Source organism: Haliaeetus albicilla, chromosome 15, assembly GCF_947461875.1.
Source record: "Haliaeetus albicilla chromosome 15, bHalAlb1.1, whole genome shotgun sequence".
Taxonomy (NCBI): Eukaryota; Metazoa; Chordata; class Aves; order Accipitriformes; family Accipitridae; genus Haliaeetus; species Haliaeetus albicilla.
In genome coordinates, this window is record NC_091497.1 from 30,462,850 (window position 1) to 30,485,557 (window position 22,708).

General features: G+C 38.1%; 1 protein-coding gene across 3 annotated transcripts in view; it reads right to left on the minus strand.

The window, feature by feature from the left end:
* Positions 1-22,708, minus strand: part of VWA8 (von Willebrand factor A domain containing 8) — a 191,631-nt gene that overhangs the window by 72,276 nt on the left and 96,647 nt on the right. For all 3 annotated transcript variants that reach the window (XM_069802635.1, XM_069802636.1, XM_069802637.1), the window contains exons 22-26: positions 17,679-17,754; positions 16,869-17,004; positions 15,439-15,558; positions 13,191-13,396; positions 5,135-5,286 (exon numbers count right to left, since the gene is read on the minus strand). In XM_069802635.1, coding sequence (XP_069658736.1) covers positions 5,135-5,286; positions 13,191-13,396; positions 15,439-15,558; positions 16,869-17,004; positions 17,679-17,754 — 690 coding nt within the window. The remainder of the gene's footprint in view (positions 1-5,134; positions 5,287-13,190; positions 13,397-15,438; positions 15,559-16,868; positions 17,005-17,678; positions 17,755-22,708) is intronic.

The following is a 22,708-nucleotide window of genomic DNA, read 5'->3' on the forward strand; positions in this document are numbered from 1 at the left end:
CCGGTTACATAAAAGGCAGACAGAATACTATGGAAATGCCACCACTGGCAAAAATCTGTGAAGCAAAGAAACCTGTCGGATGTAAAAAGTGCAGTGGCTGGGTAAGGATGGTTCTGAAACTGCACCGCTCTCTCCAGCTGGGGTGTGCAGGGTGATATATGATTTTTGATTTCCTCAAAAGCTGGAAAGGGTTTCTGGAACAGAAAAACTACACGACAGACTACAGTGATCTTGTAAGAAAGCCACAACTTAAAAGCAAGTTCTAAGGAATTATTCCTGACCAGCTCTTTGATTATGGATCTGTCAAAGTCTGTTCCTTGAGGAAAATCTAGAAATTTTATGTTTATTTACTCTTAATTTTACATCCTGGTTTTCTACAAGATCACTGCTGTCCATGAAATGGTTATATAAGCAGGCATTTTGTTTAGAAAAGGTGATTGCACAGGACCTACAGTTGATGGGGCAATTCTACAAAAAATTACTAGTTAGCCTGATTTTCTTCATGCACAGCAGTCTAAGGGGAGACAATCTGTGAAAAGATAATCCTCTAGTGGCTTCTGCTGCTGGAAAACTTTTGATACAGAACACAATTTCTTTTCATTTGTATCTTTTTGATTTTAGAGAAGAAATTCATTTTAGGCTAATTAAAAAAAACAACAAAACCAATCCACCAAACAACTGTGTTCAAAAAGCCAACAGAACCTGCTTTATAAAGTTATTCATTTAGCTTTCTGAGAACATATTGGAAAATGGCTACGAATCTCGGAAGACTGAAGTTCCACTGAATGCAAATTCTCTACAGCCAGCTACCGTAGTATTACGGCTGCAGACATGAACTCTGAAGCAACAAAGCTGCTTAATATATGATCTTGTAAACCAGCTCAGTGCTGCCACAGAACGTGTTATTCAAGGACTTCAGTAGCATCCTGTGCTCTGCCTAGCTGAAGCGACTTCTATCTCATTTAACTTTTTTGGACTTAAGTAAGATATAGTTTGAAACCAGGAAAATTCCTTACCAATCAGCACTCCGTACTTTATTTAAAAACCTTTTGATTAAAAATATAAGCAGTAGACATACAGAACAATCTTACGTTAGGTCTCCCACTCCCTGACGGTCAAGTACAGACCCTGCCTCTGCTTCCCCCGCAAAGCACAGGATGGACAAGAGACACATACGGTATGAGACAGGTCCAACAATTAACTACAGATTACCCGGGGAAAAAACCCGCAAGTTTCAAGAGAAAATGAAAGCCGTTAAAATTTACATATTTACATTGCATATAAAAACATTCAGTTCATATAAAACAAATATTCAAGTTATAGCAAGCACTTGGAAATGGATAGCGACAGGAGGAAAGCTATGGAATGGCAATTTCATCAAGGATAAATGGCAGAATTAGAGCTGAATGCTGTTTTACTTAGGAATTGCAAATGGCCTGAACTGTGCACCAAAATGGCAGATTAACAGGAGTTCAGACAAATGTGACATAACAGATGTCAACAGGAAAAACAACATGTAATGTACATAAAGAAAGATAATGAGCTAGTACGAGTAATCCATTTTAACCACTACGTCTCGGCAAAGCATCACAGACAAGCCATTTGCTTTACAAACAATACTGATACAAATAATAAACTATTGAAAAGGTGATACCAGGAGATACAGACAGTATCATGATGTTATAATTGGACAATATTGAAGATGTCAGTGGCTTGAGGAATGGTCACCCTATTAGGGGAAAAACCACACTGAAGCAAACAAAAAGCCCAAGTAAAGCATTACTTTACAGGTCTAATATACGATACTAATTTCGGAAATAAATTAATTAGCATCTACAAATTAATTTCTCTCTTGAAGAAATAACTACTGCATGAATTGTTTTCTAAATGGTAATTAGACACCAACCTAATCTTTCCTTCCAAGATCAGGTATATTAATTCCAGAGCCTAAGCTAAAATCGCCATAAGGATCACTGGTACCATCTGTTAAATTTCCCCTACAATTTCAGCTGGATACAACCCCCAAAATTCCTTCTATGGAGACCCTGTATTGTAGTGTGTTGCTCATGTGTCTCATGTTTTTGCTCCTATATTTACAGCAGTTATGTTTCAGCAGCAATTTAAATAATTCTGATCTATTCAAGTTTTCTCTTAGATTAAGTAATAGGTGACAAACAGACTTCTCCAAAACTTATTAAAATTAAATAAAGATTCACAAACTGTTTGATCCAAGACATGCCAGACAGTACCTGTATAAAGGAGTCAGCATTTCAGTCTAATGATTTTCCTGTCCTAGAATCTCCTGGAAATGCTTCTGTATCGCAAAACTTCTTAATCATACAGGATTTGTATACTTATCAATAGCAATGATTTTGCTGCAGGTATGGCTACCATCCTCAGGCAGACTAGGTTTGGACTATTATCCTAGTTTTCACGTTACTTAATAGAACCACTATTATGCTAGCTAGTACGTCTTAAAAGTCTTGCAAATTCAGACTGGAGCACAGAAGTCAACCTCTGTTGGGGTATGCTGTTGTCACTGGGACACGGTAGAAATTACACCTAGTAAACCTTCAGATTGCCAACTTGTGAGAGACTATCAGCAGGTAGGAAAACAAGCTTAAATTGACAAGTCAGAGAATTAATCTGAAAAATTACAATACTGTAAGAAAAGTGTAAGCACAAAGGAAGCTGATTACATGAAGTGAAGATGGGGTAAGCGCTATGCAGGGTTCTGCAGAAAGAACGTGGACGTTCACGTTTAGAAAATTAGACATGAGTTAAACATTGCAACAAATGCAAACACATTGGGGTTTTTAAAAGGGACTGCTGCATGAAATACATCTCTATTCTATACTCTCATACTACTGTACTCAGCTCTAGCAGAAACTAACCTGCCCAGTTTTGTGCACAATGCTTAAAGATGGACATGAATCAAGTGGAGATGGGGAGCATAAAAGAAAAATAAAAACCACCAGAGGCCTTAAAAAAGGGGGAAGATTGAGAGAACTGGATGTGTTTAGTCTAGAGATGACTTTCTAATGGCAAGGATATTTAAACACAAGACTGACTTGCTTTGGGAGGTTACAGAACTCCATCTCTGACGGTTTTCAGGCACGAATCATGACAAAAAAAATCAGGTAAGGTTTTAGATTAACTTGCATCTTTTCTGAAGGAAGTAGGATGGACTAGATTAGCACCATTATCCTACTCTCTTCCTGGAAAACAACATAGAGGAGGTCAGTACTCTAGTCCTAATCAGGTAGCAGCTTCAGGAAGTACCTCTTCTGCAGTGGTCCAAACAGCAGACCCAATTACCTCAATGTGTATGTCATGGGAACTTGCAATATGGGCTGGAACAGATTTGGAGAGATTATCTACATGTTCTTTTACCCCAAGGCACAATCAACTGTGCCTTAACCATTCCTGAAAGCTGTGTCTGTAATTCAAGGTGATGCACCTGTGGTTTACAAGCTCTATCGGGTTCAATCTCATGACCAATATCAATGCTGTCTTGGAATGGAGCAGTAGGATAACCTGAAATGCCAGCTGTGGTGGATGCAAGTGAGACACTGAGACCAAGACTTCTGGATCATCAGAGCCAGACGGTCAGCCTAGTCCCAATCTAACATGGCGAGATCTAAGCAAAAGTTGCTTTTATCAAGTGCGTGTGAACTGCTCCTGTAGTTTGTCCTCCTCTTGGTCTTCAGTGTACAGAGTATGCGCTCATAGTTGCCAGTCAAGTTAAGTTCTTGATGAGCATCTTGCGGGGAGTCTTGCAAGTCTGTCAGCCTTGGTATAACCTGTCCTATAAAACCTCAGTGATGGATTCAAAATGATCAGGTGATTATCCCTAATTCAATATGATCAGATCTTTCTTCTATCTTCTCACTTCTAGACTAAACAGTTCCCAATTACAGCAGTCTTTCTCTTATGTTTCCTAAACCTCTGATCTTCTCTTTAGTAAAGAGTCCTCTCCAATCCACCCCTGTAAACCCACATCTAATACTTCTAAAAATTATACAAACTGCAAATTTCTCAAAAAACATGACAAACATCATAATTCTTTAAAATAGAAATTACCAAGTGACTTTTAGCAAAGAAAATATGGCAAGAGTTTCAAGGGTGTACTGTCAATTTGACAGACGCTGCAGTTGCTCAGGTACTGGTTCCCTAGGCATGTAATTCTTCTGTCATCAAAATTAAAAGGTACACCACAGTCATTACACTGCCAAACTTCTTTTAATAGTTATATGTAGGATGTAGATGTGATAACAGTGGTGCTCCAGCAGGAGGAACCTACACATGGACACCTAATATGAAGACATCATGTCCCTCCTTAGCAAATATAAAATATATATGTCCCATGGCAAACTCAATTTTGCATATATCCATAAAGCTTTCTTCATGAAAGGGAAATATTTGTTTCTCCATAAATAAATTAAGTATTAGAGTTCAAGATAGAGTAAGTTTTCTAATTGCTTTTCAATGTGATCTACTTAAGCTTGTAATCTGTGAATTGTAGAAGAATGAGTTCAATCTGTTTCATAATTTAGTTTAGTCTTTAAAAAAAAAAAGCTATTTTGATTCTAACCTCTGAAAAAGTATATGGAGTAATATGTCAACTGGTAACATAATTAAAGAATAATAGTGATATACAGACACATACAAAAATGGTTCTTAGAGCTTACATGCATTGTCCTATTCTGCAGAAGTATTTTTGTAGAGCCTTTTGTAAGTATTGAAGACAAAATCCCACCACCACTGAAGACAGCTTAGTTTTTTTGCTACCAATTTAGGTGATAAATAACAGGACAGAAATGTGTTGCAATTCAATTAAAAACACAGGAGAAGAAACAAGTATTTCCCTTTATTAATATATATCTGTTTGCCATACAAGCTATCAATATGTACATGGACATTAAAGGTGAATTATTAGTAATAAGCAAATACTCTGTCGTAAAGTAATTTATATTGTTGTAACTTATTTGGAGGAATATAAATTTGAAGCAGAGAAGAATTGACTTCAAGTATTCCAGGTTGTTTTTAAATCAGTTAGCAGCAAGATAACACACTATAAAAAAGTTATCATGAGAGATCTGTCTTCTTAATATATATCTTATGTTATTCTTACTCCTTGGCCAGCTGTACATTGGTCGGTTTTGCTCCAATAGGTATTCCATATTTGTGCAAAGTGCTGATTAAAATTTCACGCATTTCATTGTTGTAGGAGTCAAAGTCAAATACGTTTCGAACAACATTTGCCAGTCCTTCAGTTGGAAATTTCTGTGAAGAAACAAAGACCCCCAAATTTCATTTACTGAATATCTGTTAAGTAACAGCATATTGGTAAATAATTTTAAAATTAATAGTTATAACAGTAACATTGCTCAACTTAGACAAGTGCTCAAGTAATCTTTTTTTTTAGTTTCCAGAATAAAGAAGGTACATTGCTTCAAGTCAGAATGAAGTTACTGACATTAAACCTGAATTAAACAAACAAACAGGAGGCAATTATTTAAACACTCAACAACACTAATTTTTTAAATAACTGTTTTCATTATACACATAATAAGGTGGTGTAATCATTGGAACATATAATTAAATATAGCCTGTATTTTTTAAATTTGGAACTTCTTTCTGCTAACTGTGAAGATCTGACACAAATACATATATTTGTTTAATTCAACTACACAATTCATTTAAGAATTCCGATTCTTAATGTTGAATATAGAAAAGCAGAAGATACACCGCTTGCTTACTAAAAATTACTTTAGGTCATGATGGATTTTCCCAACTTAATAAATACCTAATCTCTGAATTAAAAAACCTGTGACACAAGTAATACTAAAATTAGCTATTTACTGTGGTAGAATGGAATACCACTGCTAGAAATAGGCTTGTACAACCCTTTTTTCAATCTGTGGTATACATGCCACAGAATATTTCAGTACTAGTGTTGGTATAAAAGCATGCTAAACTATGTCCTGCTTTTTAAACCTGTCCATGAGGAACCGATTAGAAGTTCTGCATTATTACAGCTTAGCAAAATACAAGTTATTGTGGGATAATATAAAGTTGTCCTACAGCCCGTACCATCCTGGTTACAATGTCCACTCCTTACTAAACGAAACAGGTACTAAAAATACAATTTCTCCCAACAGCTATTCTAACTAAAGACTGCATAAACATTTCACATGTAATGTAAATGCAAAAAGTTTGTGACAATGCTTAGTAGTGAAAGTACTAACTTCTATAATGTAAATTACACCTTGGAGTCAAGGTGAATATCACACTGTGGGGAAAAAAAAAAAAAAGGGCCACAGACTTATAAAAATGTACATCATAGTTTAAAAACATGTAAAGCTGCTTAGTACTCAGTGTGCAGGATCCTATCTCATTCTGTCTTCAAGCGTGTCTTTTGATAACAAGAACAAAACATGTCCAGAATTGTGCATACTCTACATAACGAAACCCTTTCCTTAAGTAATTATTTTAGAGCATTTATGACAATGAATACTGCATTTTCTGTGTTATTCCCTTCTCACTGCGAAGCACAACAAACTGGCACCAAGCTATCTTGTTCATTCATGACCTGCTCTTTTACCTGCCCTGCACTAGATACTGCAAAAACCTTGGTCAAGTGCATCAAATATCTGGTGTTCACTAGTAGCCTCCAAGTATGTCTATGGTTTTCTGAATCATTGCGTAACTTCTGACATCGATACCCTTCTCCTCAATGAAGTGCCTCAATAGTTCCATGCCTCTTGTGTCAGTAGGACATCATAAAAAATTTATTTCCTCAGGTACAACTGATTGCTGCTGTCAATAAAACCTGTTCTGAACACAAGCCACTTGTCAAAAGGCCCTCTTCAGTTATTAAAAAAAAAAAAAAATCACAACTCTCTTGTTTCAATCAGAACAAATCCAACCACTTTTTAATAACTGCCTGGACAACTGCTTGCTGAAGAAAGGCAATGACAGTTCACTAGAAGGCAAAAAAAAAAAAAAAAAAAAAAAAAATTGAACATTTGAGTTGAACATTTAAAAAATATCATTTGGTTTCTATTGATTTTTAAAATCAGATTACTGGAGAAAATATTGATCTCTCATCAGTCTGTCTGGTTCTCATTCATTGATTCTTGCCCTTAAAAGTAACACCTCTGTGTGTACCTTGGAGTATTTTCACAGCTTAGATCTTGGCTATTCCTTAAAATAGTAAGTAACATAGGTTGTGCTTTTAAAAAATTTATATTTATATATGTAATGCTTTATTTGATAGAGAGTTATGACAGAATTCTGCTTGGTGAAAAATCCGTATTTTTATGGATCTAGCTTTCCATAAGTACATGTATTGCTACAGTCTGCTTAAAAGCTATCAGCAAAACAGTAGTTTCCTAGTATAAATACAGAATCTTAATTACAATATGCTATACACATTGAGGTCTACCGTACTTCTAGCACTACCCTGAAAACAAAGTGACAAATGATCTGGTATCCAGCCTATAACGGGTCCAGATTTTTGTTTTAGTCTTCTACCTTGTGTTCTCACTACCACTCACTTCCCTACACATTCGAGTGCCGTCAGATGCCCGCACCACCCCAAAGGCCCACCTCGCCCCCAAGATCTCTCCCTACCCGCTCATTCCTCCGTGCCCTTGGCTTCCCCCCGTATCCCCAATGCCTTTTCACTTAATGCTGCCATCTCTCCCTGTGTCTCCTCGGTTGTCCTGTCAGCAGGGAGAGAAGCACCCCGTCTATGGCTCATCCCGAGCCACAGGCATACTAATTGATTAACCATTGCTCGGGTCTTTGGTGGGCATCGTCTACGGCCAAGCAAAACAGACGACTTCAACGCCTGCGTTTTCATTCACAGGGACTCTAATTTCAATCTGTTCCTCTCTGTCACATAGCCATTGATTTTGATTAAACCAGCAGAAACCTAATTATCTCTGAAAACTGGTAACTGAGATTCACTGTGGTTGGCCAAAAAGGTAAAAGGTTATCATTGATGTGCATTTGGCAGCAAGGTGAGAAAGGGATACAAACTGTGATTTGATACGCCTAGTTTCCTTTCGAGATTAGGCTGAACAGAAAAAAAGCAGTATCTTAGCACAAAAAGCTTACTGAACAGGCCTAAAAGCCTGACGAATAGTAGACTTCAGGGTCAGAAGGTACCTTAGACATTTACTGCTTGAAAACTAGTTATACTAGTGCCTCCTATTAGAAAACAAATCTCAGGTACAAACAAGAAAGAAGGCCTATCAGAAAAACCTCAGCTTTCCCAAACTCAACAGAGTTAGTAAAGAAAGCTATTTCCTTTTTATCTGGACTAACGTGGCTTGCCTGATTAACATCTACCAGGGACATCAGGTGAATCTTGATTCTGCAAAACAACATACAAAAGGTCTCACGAAAACCAGCACATTAGATTGCAGAGAAGCAGTCATAGCATACACCGGTAGTTACGGGCAGCATACCGTAACCCAACGGAGCAAGAGCAGAGCTTCTCAGCTTGCCCATAAGCCACTATTAGCATCAATACTTCTGAGATTTGACACAGGCTGAAAACTGCCGGCGAGCGAGACAAAAAGCCTATATTCAGGTCACCTCCCATCTAGAGCTGCAAGACCCAAATTCCCTATACAATCTGTGGAGAGAAATAGTTGCAGCAACCAAGTTAGGCACCTGCATTAGACAACTCTCCCTATGCCTGCAGTTTCAGGTCTTCAAACTAGTTTGGTATCTCGAGGTTCACCAAAAAAATCCTTTCCTTAAGAAAAAGTTAATACAGAGGCAACCTAGCTTGGAAGGCAGCACCTAAGCTACAACTAAACTGCTACAGGTTCCCTACTTCCCTTTATGGCAAGGTGCTCTTGTGACTACATTGTAGACACAATTCTATACACTGAATACCACAATTAATCAGAGTGCAGAGTGCCTAATAATATGTTGATGCCACAGTAATCAAACTGTATTTTAACTGACTAGCCCCAATGCTCAGATGCGCTCTCAGATAACAGTAATCAACAGCCAATTTTTCTCCAAAACATCAAACCTTTTTTACAGAAACAAAAAATTCCAAAATTATGTGAAAGAAATCAACACAATAGTACAAAGAGAGTGGGGCTGTGGAACTGCTGTAAGGGAAATTGTTTAACAACATGACTAACTTCCCTCCTTCCTTCCTAACGACCAGCAATTTTATTGACTCATTTCCCTCCTTCCTCTTTCTTCTCTACCTGAAGACCTAAAAGCTTCTTACTTTGGAATAACCATTATGTTTATATTCATTGTTTACATTTGGCTACTCCCAGCCTTTTTATGATTCAGACTGAAAAACAAGTTACAGTAAACAAAATGTTGCATCCTTTCAAAGAGACTGGGATCTTGAAAACAAATGTTACAGAAGAAATCAAAGCTGCATGTTGGAAATTTATTTGGATATTTACATTTAACATTGTAAGAGGTGAAAACAGCAGATAGGAAACTTCCTCACTGATCTGTGCCCAGTGTCCAGGTTGAAGGGACCGTACTAATCTGGTTAAGTGAAGGAGACAGAAGCAGAGCTCCAACAGGTCCATGTCCTTCTTATGTTGGGGGCCCCAGAGCTGAACGCAGTACTGCAGGTGGGGTCTCACCAGAGTGGAGTAGAGGAGGAGAATCACCTCCCTCAACCTGCTGGTCATGATTCTTTTGATGCAGCCCAGAATGCGATTGGCTTTCTGGGCCGTGAGAACACATTGCTGGCTCACGCTCAGTTTTTCATCCACTAATACCCCCAAGTCCTTCTCCTCAGGGCTGCTCTCAATCCACTCATCGCCCAGCCTGTATTTGTGCTTGGGATTGCCCTGACCCACGTGCAGGACCTTGCACTTGGCCTTGTTGAACTTCATGAGGTTCGCTCGGACCCACCTCTCAAGCCTCTCAAGTTCCCTCTGGTTGACATCCCTTCCCTCCAGCGTGTCAACTGCCCCACACAGCTGATGTCGTTGGCAAACTTGCTGAGGGTGCCCTCAATCCCACTGTCCATGTCACCGACAAAGGTATTAAGCAGCACTGGTCCCAGTAACAACCTCTGAGGAACACCACTTGTCACTGGTCTCCACTTGGACATCGAGCCATTGACGGCAACTCTTCGAGTGCGACCATCCAGCCAACTCCTTATCCACCAAGTGGTCCATCCATCAAATCCATGTCTCTCCAATTTAGAGACAAGGACGTTGTGCAGGAAAGTGTCAAAGTCCAGGTAGATGACATCAGTTGCTTTCACTTATCCACCAATGCTGTATCCCCATTGTAGAAGGCCACCAAATTTGTCAGGCATGATTTGCCCTTAGTGAAGCCATGTTGGCCATCACCAATCACCTCCTTATTTTCCATGTGCATTAGCATAGTTTCCAGGAAGATCTGCTCCATGATCTTGCCAGGCACAGAGGTGATACTGACTGGCCTGTAGTTCCCTGGGTCTTTCTTTTTTTCATTTTTAAACATAGAGGTTACGTTTCCCCTTTTCCAGCCACTGGGAACCTCCTCGGACTGCCACGACTTCTCAAATATGACGGACAGCGGCTTAGCCACTTTATCTGCCAGTTACCTCATGATCCGCGGATGCATCTCATCAGGTCCCAAGGACTTGTGCACCTTCAGGTTCCTTAGATGGTCTCAAACCTGACCTTCTCCTACAGTGGGCAGTTCTTCATTCTCTCAGTCCCTGCCTTTGCTTTCTGCAACTTGGGCAGTGTGGCTGGAGCACTTGCCGGTGAAGACTGAGGCAAAAAGTCATTGAGTACCTCAGCCTTCTCCATGTCCTGGGTAGCCAGGTCTCCTGTTTCCTTCTGGAGAGAGCCCACATTTTTCCCTAGTCTTCCTTTTATCACTGATGTACCTATAGAAGCTTTTCTTGTTGCCCTTGACATCCCTGCCCAGATTTAATTCTACCAGGGCTTTAGCCTTCCTAACCTGCTCCCTGTCCGCTTGGACAATTTCTCTGTATTCCTCCCAGGCTACCTGTCCTTGCTTCCACTCTCCGTAGGCTTCCTTTTTGTGTTTGAGTTTGTCCAGGAGCTCCTTGTTCATCCATGCAGGCATTTTTGCCTGACTTCCTCTTTGTTGGGATGCATTGCTCCTCAGCTTGGAGGAGGCGATCCTTGAATATTAACCAGCTCTCTTGGGCCTCTCTTCCCTCCAGGGCTTTATCCCATGGTACTCAGCAGATCCCTGAAGAGGCCAAAGTCTGCTCTCCTGAAGTCCAGGGTAGCGAGCTTGCTGTGTGCCCTCCTCGCTGCCCGAAGGATCTTGAACTCCACCATTTCATGGTCACTGCAGCCAAGGCTGCCCTCGAACTTCACATTCCCCACCAGCCTCTCCTTGTTGGTGAGGACAAGGTCCAGCATAGCACCTCTCCTCGTTGGCTGCTCTATCACTTGGAGAAGGAAGCTGTCATCAACACATTCCAGGCACCTCCTGGATTGCTTATGCCCTGTCGTGTCGTCCCTCCAACAGATATCGGGGTTGTTGAATTCCCCCCCCGCCCCCGAGGACCAGGGGTTGTGAACGTGAGGCTGCTCCTATCTGTCTATAGAGGGCCTTATCCACTCGGTCTTCCTGGTGGGGTGGCCTGTAGCAGACCCCCACTATAATGTCACCTGTCCCTGCCCTCCCTTTAATCCTGACCCATAAGCTCTTCATCAGCTCCTCATCCATCCCCAGGCGGAGCTCCATGCACTCCAGCTGTACATGTTGTATCAGTCTGGTAAACAAATACCTATCAACTGGTAATGGATCCTAATAAACTACTTTGCTTATGTGTTTATTTGGACAGATTCCTCAGCTTTTAGGTCTGAATTTTGTTAACCCTTCATACAAAGTTATAAAGACAGCATTATTTTTTCTTTATATTATTGATATCATAGTAGCACAAATTTACTTTGTCTCAGGACCTTATTGCACCATAGAGACCACACAGCACAAAAATCTATCCTACCCAGAAGTCTAGATGAACTGAACATTTTTAAAAGTGATAATTCTAACCTGCCAGATCTAAATGTCTGTGTATATGGATGAATATACGTGAATATGTTCATGAGCACAAACACAAAACTGTCACGCAACTGTGTTATACTATGCAGTGTTAAACACAGGAACAGTAGGTCAAATAATTTGTGTGAACTTATATTCTAATTGTAATAATTACATTAATATTTCCACTAATCTTTTTTTCAGTCTAGGATTCAGTAATTCAAGAAATAGTCTACAAATTAACAAATTATGGATTTTATGATTATAAACAGAACACAATAAAATCACTGCTACTTCAAAAAACTTTGATACTTTATATTTCAAACACTTCAGATAAAAACTATTCTTTAATTTATAAAGGCAGAAGTCAGGCTCTACTGTAATGTTTAAAAAAACCCCAAACACCATTAAATCAGAATTCAGGATTTCACAGTTAAAATGTGTGTAGGAAGCAAACATGGATCTGAAGTACCTGTTTGCTAAGTTGTTATCCATCTAACATTTTCCTCAGAAAAATTCCACCACTGATGTATTACTGTTATGCAGCAGGAAGTTGTTTTCCCCAGGAAATGATTAAAACCAAAAATTTTATAGCAGCATAAAGTGAACAGTTGCACTGTCCTGGAAGTATTCTATGCTGAATATGGAATTTTATAATGAAGGCTCATATGAACGTTGCATACTGTATTCACAGTATGAATGTGATATCTTCTCACATAGTAGAAAAACAGACTCTTGGGGTTTTTTTAATATCTATAAATAAACATACAGAAAAAATCATAGAATCACAGAATAGAATCATAGAATCATTTAGGTTGGAAAAGACCTTTAAGAGTCCAACCGTCAACCCACCACCACCTTGCCCACTAAACCATGTCCTGAAGTGCCTTGTCTACGTGTTTTTTGAATACCTCCAGGGATGGTGACATCACCACTTCCCTGGGCAGCCTGTTCCAACGCCTGACAAATATCCGCCTGTGTACATCTGCAATCCTTACCCTCAGACTATCTGAACATCTGAATATGATGATTCCTTCAAAATGCAAAACTTCTCATAAGAATGAAATAAAAATGCACGAACAATAATGGCATCTTTTTCTAAAACCTTCAGGCATTAAGAAAGTAGTAGCGGTGAATTGAAGCTTTCAATGAAATCTGACACACTGTACCTGTAAATGTTTTACAATATTCACAACTTCTCTAGTTGAATAGGGATAGTTGATAATTCCTTGGTCAGCTAAGGTCCTGAGTTCTCCAAAAGCAGCCACCAGTTTCTGAAGAATTGGCTCAGGAACATCAGGACCATACTGTCTAAGCATAGCCAGTTCAGATTGTGGTTTGGGATTATCAACAGCATGGCAACTAAAAATGTCACCTAAAAAGAAAACAGCACACAGTTAAGTAATTTATAAAGAGCGAGCATCACAACAGCCCCTTTAAGTTTCATACAGCACCTTAAATGGAAAAGCAATGGCTCAAGAGGATGCTAAGTACCTACATGTTAAAACAAAACAAGACAAAAACTACTTTGAAAAATGTGAAGGACAAACTTGCTATGAAGAACATTGAGGCTCCTGGAAACATGGAGATCTCTCCTGTCATTTTAATGAAGGTGATCACGAGGAAGAATTTCAAGAAGAAACACAAGTCAAATGAACGCAGAAAAAAAGAAAAGAAAAAAGGTTTAAAGAAAGAATAACAGGTTGAATGGGACCAATTTGTGAACACTTTTAAAACACCACAGGATGCACGGAAATCTTAATATGCAGGAATGCCCTAATGCAAACCCAGTTGAGAGGTCTAGAGGAAATACTGGATTTATCTTTTCTCTCTGTCTGTCTTGAAGTATGGTAAGAAATTTGGCAAGACATTCTTTCCATGTATTTGCATTATATTGGTCCCAATCATATAATCTATAAAACTGAGTTTATTTGTAAAGAGTCCTTTAACAGTCGTACAAAACTTTGCAGAAACACGATCAGATCCTGCTGAAAAAGGACTTGAATTAAAAGCAGAAGAGCTCCTATGCTTGAAAAACAAAAGCAACACAGAACCCCAAAACCTCAAACCAAACCTCTGCCATGTGGGCTGAAAGCAATAATGCTAGGATGATCTATTTTGTTTAAAGCGTCCATGTAAGGAGGAAAATTAGGTCATGAAAAAGAAATAGGCTATACTAAAACATCTTGAGGCAACATAGCTGGGTGAAATTCAGAGCCAACGAGTCTCTGACACGGAATGCCCGTTCACTGGGAACTACATCTGAAAACCATAAAAGCTATCATGCAATATGGAATTAGGTTTGTACCTGCTTTTATGAGTACGTTATTATCCTAGTGGCAGGTGTCCCTGCCCATGGCAGGGGAGTTGGAACTAGATGACCTTTAAGGTCCCTTCTAACCCAAACCATTCTATGATTCTATCATTTCTTGCAGAGTAAGCATTACAGCTAAAACTAACAGATGAAAGCACATAAATTAAGGTGCCTGCATACAAACAGCTAAGCTAACACAGATAACAGAGTCAGTGGAGTCTGGAGGGCTATTCAGTTCATAGCCCTGGTGTAAGAGTGCCAAAGCCTTGCCAGAGGCCCACTTAGACTAAGACTGAACTATACAGGCCAATGAATCACTTGCCCTTATACAACATAAATTTTTGCTTTTGCTGTGAGATGAAGCTGTGGGGAACCTTTGCTGATACACAGGATTTTTAGGACCTACCAGGAGCTTTCTGAAATAAGGCTGCTGTTGATATGAAAAACTTTGATGTGAAATTTGGACAGCTTTACCTGAAACTAGATGAATTCAGTATCTCATCAAATATACGTATTTTAATAAGGCCTATCACACATGGCCATGTGCATGGAGAGGCTAATGAGGACTAAGAAGCAGGTAGCATAGTGCTAACACCAAAAAAGACAGTAAACTCCACTGCTGAGAGGAGAGAAAAGAACCATCCATCAAGCCCCCATCTCTTGTATTGAAGAGGACAGCGCCTGGCGTGTGGTTTGTTTGATACGGGGAAAAAAATGGTGAGCAGTGGTGTTAACCATTGATGTCAGGAATCAAGCTGCTCACAGCTCATGTTTTTGCTATATTTGTATACAATATACACTCATTAACAAAGACTTCTTGTAACCTTGCCTGTCTTCTGTGTTTGTCCAGATACCATAAAACAAAATAGTTGTAACACAGATGACCACATTAAGCTGTTCACTTCAGGGCAAGTTCAGGCACTTTTATTAAGATATGTAAATTTACATGTTAGTTGTCTTCTGAATCTCACCTTGAGTGTCTTCTGTGAAACAAAATATCAATATGCATAAGGACCCCTTCTCCTCATGAAATCTAATGAATAAAGACAGTTATTCTATTAATCAATTCTATTAAAGATCACCATTTAATATGAATCACTTACCTAATGTGCCAAAAAAGTCATTACCCAAGAAAGGAAATCCAGGTCTATTTGCTAGAACTATCATTCTAAAATCAGGATGAATAACTATGACATTTTCTCTCCCCTCTACATAAGCATGATCTGGAAAAGAATTAAAAGTTATTAATTGCATATTTAAGCTTTGTGATGATGAATGAATTAAATGAACATAATTAGATTAGAAGAAGAATTCTAATTCTAGGAAGAATTCTTCTAATCTAATTATGTTCTTCTTAGAATTAGAAGAACAGTTACAAAAAAAGGCTCGATAGCGTCTTAGGATGTCATTCAACTCTGAATATTCTAGGTTTCATTTTAAAGTTTCATAATTTGTTTCACAAAAATTTAACCAGTGTTTCATTTAAATGAAAATGCAATCACTGTTCTTGGGGTAGGGACTACCTGTCCCGTTTATATTTAATTCCACGAAAATGCTGAAGCCAATGGTGAATAAAATGTGTTTTTATATAGGTCTGACATTATCTGATCTGGGAACACAGGACTGAAATTCCTCCTGGTTATTACAAAAATCTGTGAGAAGCCAGACACACATGATTTCACACATGTGAAGACTGTTTCTCCAAAATGAGTCAGACTGGCCCCACTTGTTCCCTTGCAGCATGTTTCCAGTGGCACGTGGTTTTTGGGAATCCTTTTACCTCCTCTAAAAAACTGAGATTGACTAGCAAGATATTTTAAAAAATGCCCACTACAGTTTATAATGACGAGCAAAACTCAAGTGTCGTGCCATGCGAGTGCTGAATGATTGCTTCACTCAAACATTGTTCCCAATATTGTTAAAAAGAAACTCATTACATAAAGTACAGTGTCTACTAACATCAAGAGGGCATTTCGAACATGGTCTTTCTTTGAAAAATAATGAAAAATATTTAGTTCCTGCAATTAACATGAATTAAATTCCATTAAATTACAAAATACTCTCACGCTGCAGGATATATTTAAATAATATAAGCATATGCAATATTTGATTAGATGGAACCCTTAACAATTCAACTCACATCTTCAGTTCTAGATCTGATCAAATTATACCCCAACTGTCCAGATGGGCATAACCAGGATCATAATTTGGTCAACTAGATCTTTATTTCTTATGGTGAATGAGAAGCAGAGGTCAATAGTTTTTTTGGTTTTTTTGTTGTTGTTGTTTTGTTGGTTGAGGTTTTTTTAATTTTTCAGGAAAATTCACAAGAATGCTAATTCAAGAAAACCTTTGTGGCTATTGCAAAAGTAGTAAAGAAAATGACTGTGAATTCTCTAACTGTTAACCTTTTAGCATCAAGTATTTTTTCCATTTGGACTCTTCTGGGTCTCTACTTAGTAATGTAATTGCTGAAAACCAGCAACAGATTACATTTTACTGTAAACGATCAGAACACTTTATATTTACTTACTGGCAACAATTCGCCTTCCATCTGACAAAACCATTTCCCCACTTTCTACTAAAGTTTTTAAGACACAGGTGACATTTGTTGGTGCTTTGTCTGCCTCATCGATTACCAAAATATGTCCGAACTTCACTGCTTTTACCTAGAAGAGAAAAGAATCAAAACATCACAACCCCAGAAAAAAACCTGCAAGAAATGCATTACTGATTTCTCAGTCAGTAGCAGGGACTCTCGGTGGCACTGAGACAAAAAAAGGGGACTCAGAACAGGAATAAGCTATGAGAAGAGGAGGCAGGTGAGACATGAAAGGTGGGTGCTTCTGTTTCTTCAGGATAGGGATGGAAAGGGCTGTGCTAGGGAGGGAAGTGAGGAGCGTGACTGAGAATGAATCGGAGCACTGACGGAGAAGTGCAAAGCAGTTTGCATCTAGACTGTCAACATGTAGCTGAAAGAACTAAAGAACGGCTGCAACAGCTGTTTGGAGTCTAACTTAGCAGGTAGGTCTGAGATGCTACAAAAGAGAAGGAGGAAAATACCACTCTGCCAGTTAGAATGTGTCAGGTTAATACTAAATTATTTTCCATATTCATTTTGTGCACGCAGACTCCCAAGATGATCATCTTATTTACATTTGGCACAACAAACGTGGCAAATGTGACCACAGTCAAAGTTAATGAAATGTTACCACACTCACTGACTATGCCATCAAAGTAATCAAATCACAAAGAATTTTCTTATTTGAAAAGCCAGCATGGCTAACTACTTGTTTTAAATGAAAAACATTTACAAATATACAATCCAAATGTTATTACTGACCAGTGGTGAATCTTCATATATAATAAGACCATCTTTAACAGAAGGTTGTAGGGTAAGGCTTTGTACAGTGGTATCCCTGAAATGTGGAAAAACAGACAATATTCATTAAAAATACACAGGAATTTTAGTTACAATAAAATGCAAAATGAAAAAATGAAGGCTCTCTTTTTCTTAGAGGGAAAAATATCTTTTTTTTTTTTTTTAGAATTCTTGAAGAACTTGAACTGAGAACAATGCTGTGCCAGCTTAGTGGTCAAAGGTGAGTATCCCTGTCCCTGCCACAGCTTTCACAGTAGTTCTCAATTTCTCATAAACCCTGGAAATGAAACCACTGAAAAGTGAATCTGTATCTTTTGCATGCAGGCACATTACTGCTGTTACTACAGGCCATTCTGTATTAGTCTGCATCAACAGAATGATGGATTATTCACAAGACAAAACCCGTCAGGAGAGCCTCACTTACACTGCTTGAGATCCACACGCTGGTCGATAGGTGAGGTTGGTAACCTTTGCATTGCATGTGAGATTTGATACAACAAAAATCTCTTACCTTTCACAGCCATGCCATGCCATATAACAAAACTGTTTGCTTAAGCTAAGCTGACTCACTGTTCCAAATATCCACCTTAGTTCTATCTTTAATTTTGTAACACCTTGTAAAAAACCAACAATATTCTGATAAGCTCCATGGGTACAGGAAATCAAACACAGCACTGTTTGCAGCAAACTATTAAATGGCCAGCTTCCAATTACAGTTTTGAACTGACAGCATAACACGCACGTTTCCTTCATTTGAAACTGCTGTCAGCAGGATTTCTATCCCTAATAACTAATAATTTCTTGTTTAGCTTCAAACTCATGACTGATTTATCCCAGAGTTGCTCATGCACGGGAATAAAGCATAGGGCAGGAAGAGAGATTTTTAATGGTTAGCTACTTCATCTGAACTTTAATCCTGGAGGGGAAAGGTTACAAAGCTGGGACCACCTTCACTTCATTTAACCCTGTCAAATGCAGCCTGTCACAAGCAGCAATGCTCCCCCAAATAGTTATATTCATGTTGTATTCACTTGCAACATGTAATTTTTTAAACCACTAAAATAAGCAGTAACATTAATCAATTATCTCAGAAATCCTACCATGGACATAAAAACAAAGCTTGTATTGTCATCCTGCTTGTCTACCCATTTCTACACTGGGCAGAGAAATCAATAACGGATCAAAAAAATAACAGTAAACCAACAACTTTTGTTTCTTGAATACAGATTATTTAGGGACTAAATTCTCAGACTGTATGTATCAGCCTACCGCCGTTACCAGTTATCATTTCTAGTTCAAGCCCATACAGTCGCAGATGTAGAAGAATTTTAAAATGTGTAAACCAAACCCTTAAGCACATGAAGGCACAGTCACAGGTTACTAATTAGTCAGAAATAATTCATGGAAAAATGTTCTAAGGAATTAAACCAAGTAGAAGAGGAGAAGGATTTGTCAAACCTGAACCCTGATCTCTTTAAAGTAATAGAAAGGTGAGAAAATGGGAAGATCTAATGAAAGCATAGGCCAAGAATAACGTAAAGGAAGATGAAGCATTACAGGATGCTTTACAGATAATAAATTTGCACTTAGCAGCCAATGCATTTAAAAAATAAAGTGAACAGAGCATGGCAGGAAAGGAAGACCTCTAAGTGCTGGTGCGCACAGGCACAGGTCTCGGCGGACAAAAACAATCACAAATGTCAAATGGCGTTTTACTGTAACACAGAACAGTGTATTTTACTTTTGGTGAGCTAGTTAATCCTCTGGCTCTGCAGAGATTACTTACAACCCCAATATGGAATACTAACTTGAGCTTAGTATCACCAGCAGCCCACACAAATCCTTAGGTTGATCTCATTCTCAGGGACGACAGAATTGACCATATCTTTGCGGGAAATAAACACTAGCAAGAGTTTACACTTTACTTAAGCACTATTATAAAAGTTGCATAGATCAGAAAAAAATGTGTAAGTATAAAAATGAAAGAACAATTGACATCCTAAATCTAGCTTCTAACTTTATTTCTTATTTTATCTGTGGTTTCCTCCTTTCTTCTATTTTGTTGTTATTCAGCCCTAATATTTTTAGGAAATATTTCAGGGGGTTTGCAATGTATTATAGAAGCTAAATATACAGCCAAATATTAATTCTATTGGCTTGATGACATAAGTGAATGCAAAACTCCTGTACTTGCTTAGGCTATTACATTCAGACATGTATATAGGAGTGATTTTTGCCAGGGTTAGTACACATACACGTTATTTTCCTTTCAGAATCATAAGCTATGCAATTAGATGTCATTAATTTATATTCTTCAGAAACCTAACATGACCTAAACACACTAAAGAATGGCTAAAAATAATTTGCCTCCTTAGGGTATTTTTCTTCTTAAATTTTCACTTTGTAATGAAATTACATAAATGTAAAGACACTGAAATATAGAATAATAAAAATATGCTAAGTCTGAAATATTTCTGAACAATATGGTATGCAGATTTTCCTAAATGTAAAGTATGTCTGGCACTCAAAACATTAGACTGTAGAATTTCACTCCAACAGGAAAGGAGCTAAAAACTGTAATTCACATTCACTTATTAATATTAGCACCTTAATACTAACTACGGTCTAACAAAGACATGAATATCAAAACTCCCTAATCTCATCACATTTGGCACCCAAGATGAAAATAGTTCTGACACAAAGAAGCAAGACTGTGGGAATATAGAAGTGAGTGAGAAAAGCTGTCTGACATACTGTCATCCCACTCAAGTGAACTGATTTGTGTTCTCCTGATTGTAAAAGAAAAATACGAAAAGCTTGCTAATGTCTTTCCTAAGAAGGTATTTTTATTTTTATCAAGCAAGCCATCCTCACAAGCTCTCAAAAAAAAAAAAGAAAGAAAGAATAAAAGAAAAAAGATCTGCTGCTGAAACTCAGCAACTTTTCTGACAGTGCCACTTAATTCATAGTAGGACTTCTGATAATTCTTTTGATGGTTTTTTGTTTATTAGCTCACATCACTGCCTTTTATTTATTTTTTACTACTGGTGCATTATTTACCCTAAAGGCAGCTTTTTCTGAGGTCTACAGACTTACTCGAACATACTAGTCTGTGACAGTTACTATTTCTTTGACAGCAATGCCTTCTTTCTGGAGAGGAACTATGAGATGCGGCAGAAGAAATTTCCATCAACCACAGAGACTGTTCAGGCCATTCTGTCCCTGTCAATTTTTAAGATTTACCCAAATTCTATTAAATAATTGAATTAAAAACATTACACCAAAAACAGAGGAGAGGAACTGCACCTGATAGCTACTTTACTGTTTAGAGTAGAATTCTCCTCTACACAAATCCAATCAATGAGTTCAGCATTTCTTATCCCATTCATGGGAGACAGAAACTTTTTCTTCCAGGCTCTTTTCAAATGGAAATTTGGAGTTGTTTGGGAGAGCTGAATACCTCTATCAATAGACCTTGAAACAGGGCAGGATGGAAGGCAAAGATGGAAAGAAAGTAAATCTCCAAGCATTCTGGATATCCTGTGGTGAGACACAGGAGCTGAAACTAGCCAGGAGGTAAAATTAAGGACCAAAGGAGAATTATGTTCCTCTCCTCCTGAAATTTGGGTTAGTTCATCTGGAGGATTACCTGGCTGAAAGTTGCTTCTTTAGAGAAATGAAATCAATGCATGAAATTCTTCATTGAAAATGTTAATGCTGTCTATATGACACATCTGCAAATATTCATTGCATGTTTTGACACTTTTCCTCCCCAGAACATTGAAATGTAAACACCAAAACAGAATTTGATCCATTGTATAATTTACCCATTATCATGTAACTTAAGAAAAGGAAAAGGTATTCCAATGCTTTATTTAAGACTTGAGTCCCCAAGAAGGTTTATGCCCAAATACAGGACACAGTGTCAGGACCTCAGCTAACATGACAAACATCCATATTCACTGGAATTACTCCATCTTGACAAGTGCTGAAGAATCCTGCCCCGGTTTTCGTATGTACTTACACTGAGGCTGAAAGGGTAACAGAATATCTATGGAAGGCAACCTTGCATTTTAAAGGCTGCTGCTCATGGTAACAAGCTTAGATACATCAGATTCAGGTTTGGCCTTCCTCTTATTCTCCAAATGGAACTTTATAGTAGTTGAAAGGAAAAATCAGAGACACAGAACATATGCTCTAATAATTGTTGTTCTTTATTTCTGTGAGATATCTATATCTATCTCAATACCTATGTACATAGATATATATCTCTCTTCTCAATTACATTTCAATCAGACATGAATATGCCCATCTGCTGTGACCTAATTTTAAGAGTATTTGAAAAATAATTAGGCCAAGGGCCATTTGAAGCTGTTAATTGGTTAGCTAATCCACTCATGGATTATCCTGATGGAGAGCAGGAGATCTTAACACAAAGAAAGAAAGAATCTGCATGACTTTGACATTTAAAAATGAATTTCTTTAGCCAACCTATCATACAGCCATTGCATTGCCTGATCTGACCACTGTGTTTAAGAAATTCTGAAATACTGAAAAGCCAAGCAGCTGTCTCATTTCTCTGTTAAACTGACACTGTAAAGCCTTTTTGACTTATCTGTATGCACTGATAATTAAATCCCCATTTTTTTTCTGCTAGGCTGTTATAGCTACTCAGCAGGACATATATTTGTTTAAAATCCAAGAAATTATTTAGAGTATAAAGATACTCATTACTCAGTATGACTGTGGGTGGCAGAACAAAGGCCAAAGAGAATTATATGTTTAATTCGGGTTATATGCTTAAATCAAGTTACAGAACTACTTATATGTGATCCATCTTTCCAAATGAGATGCAAAGTTTTCACATAATTTGTTACAACAACATAAGAAATTCACTCACCCTAATTGTAAAATCCATAAATGAAGAAACATGATACCCTACAGCTCCGCTTATTGTGTATAAGAATGCATTTCACTGAGTAAACAGTGAG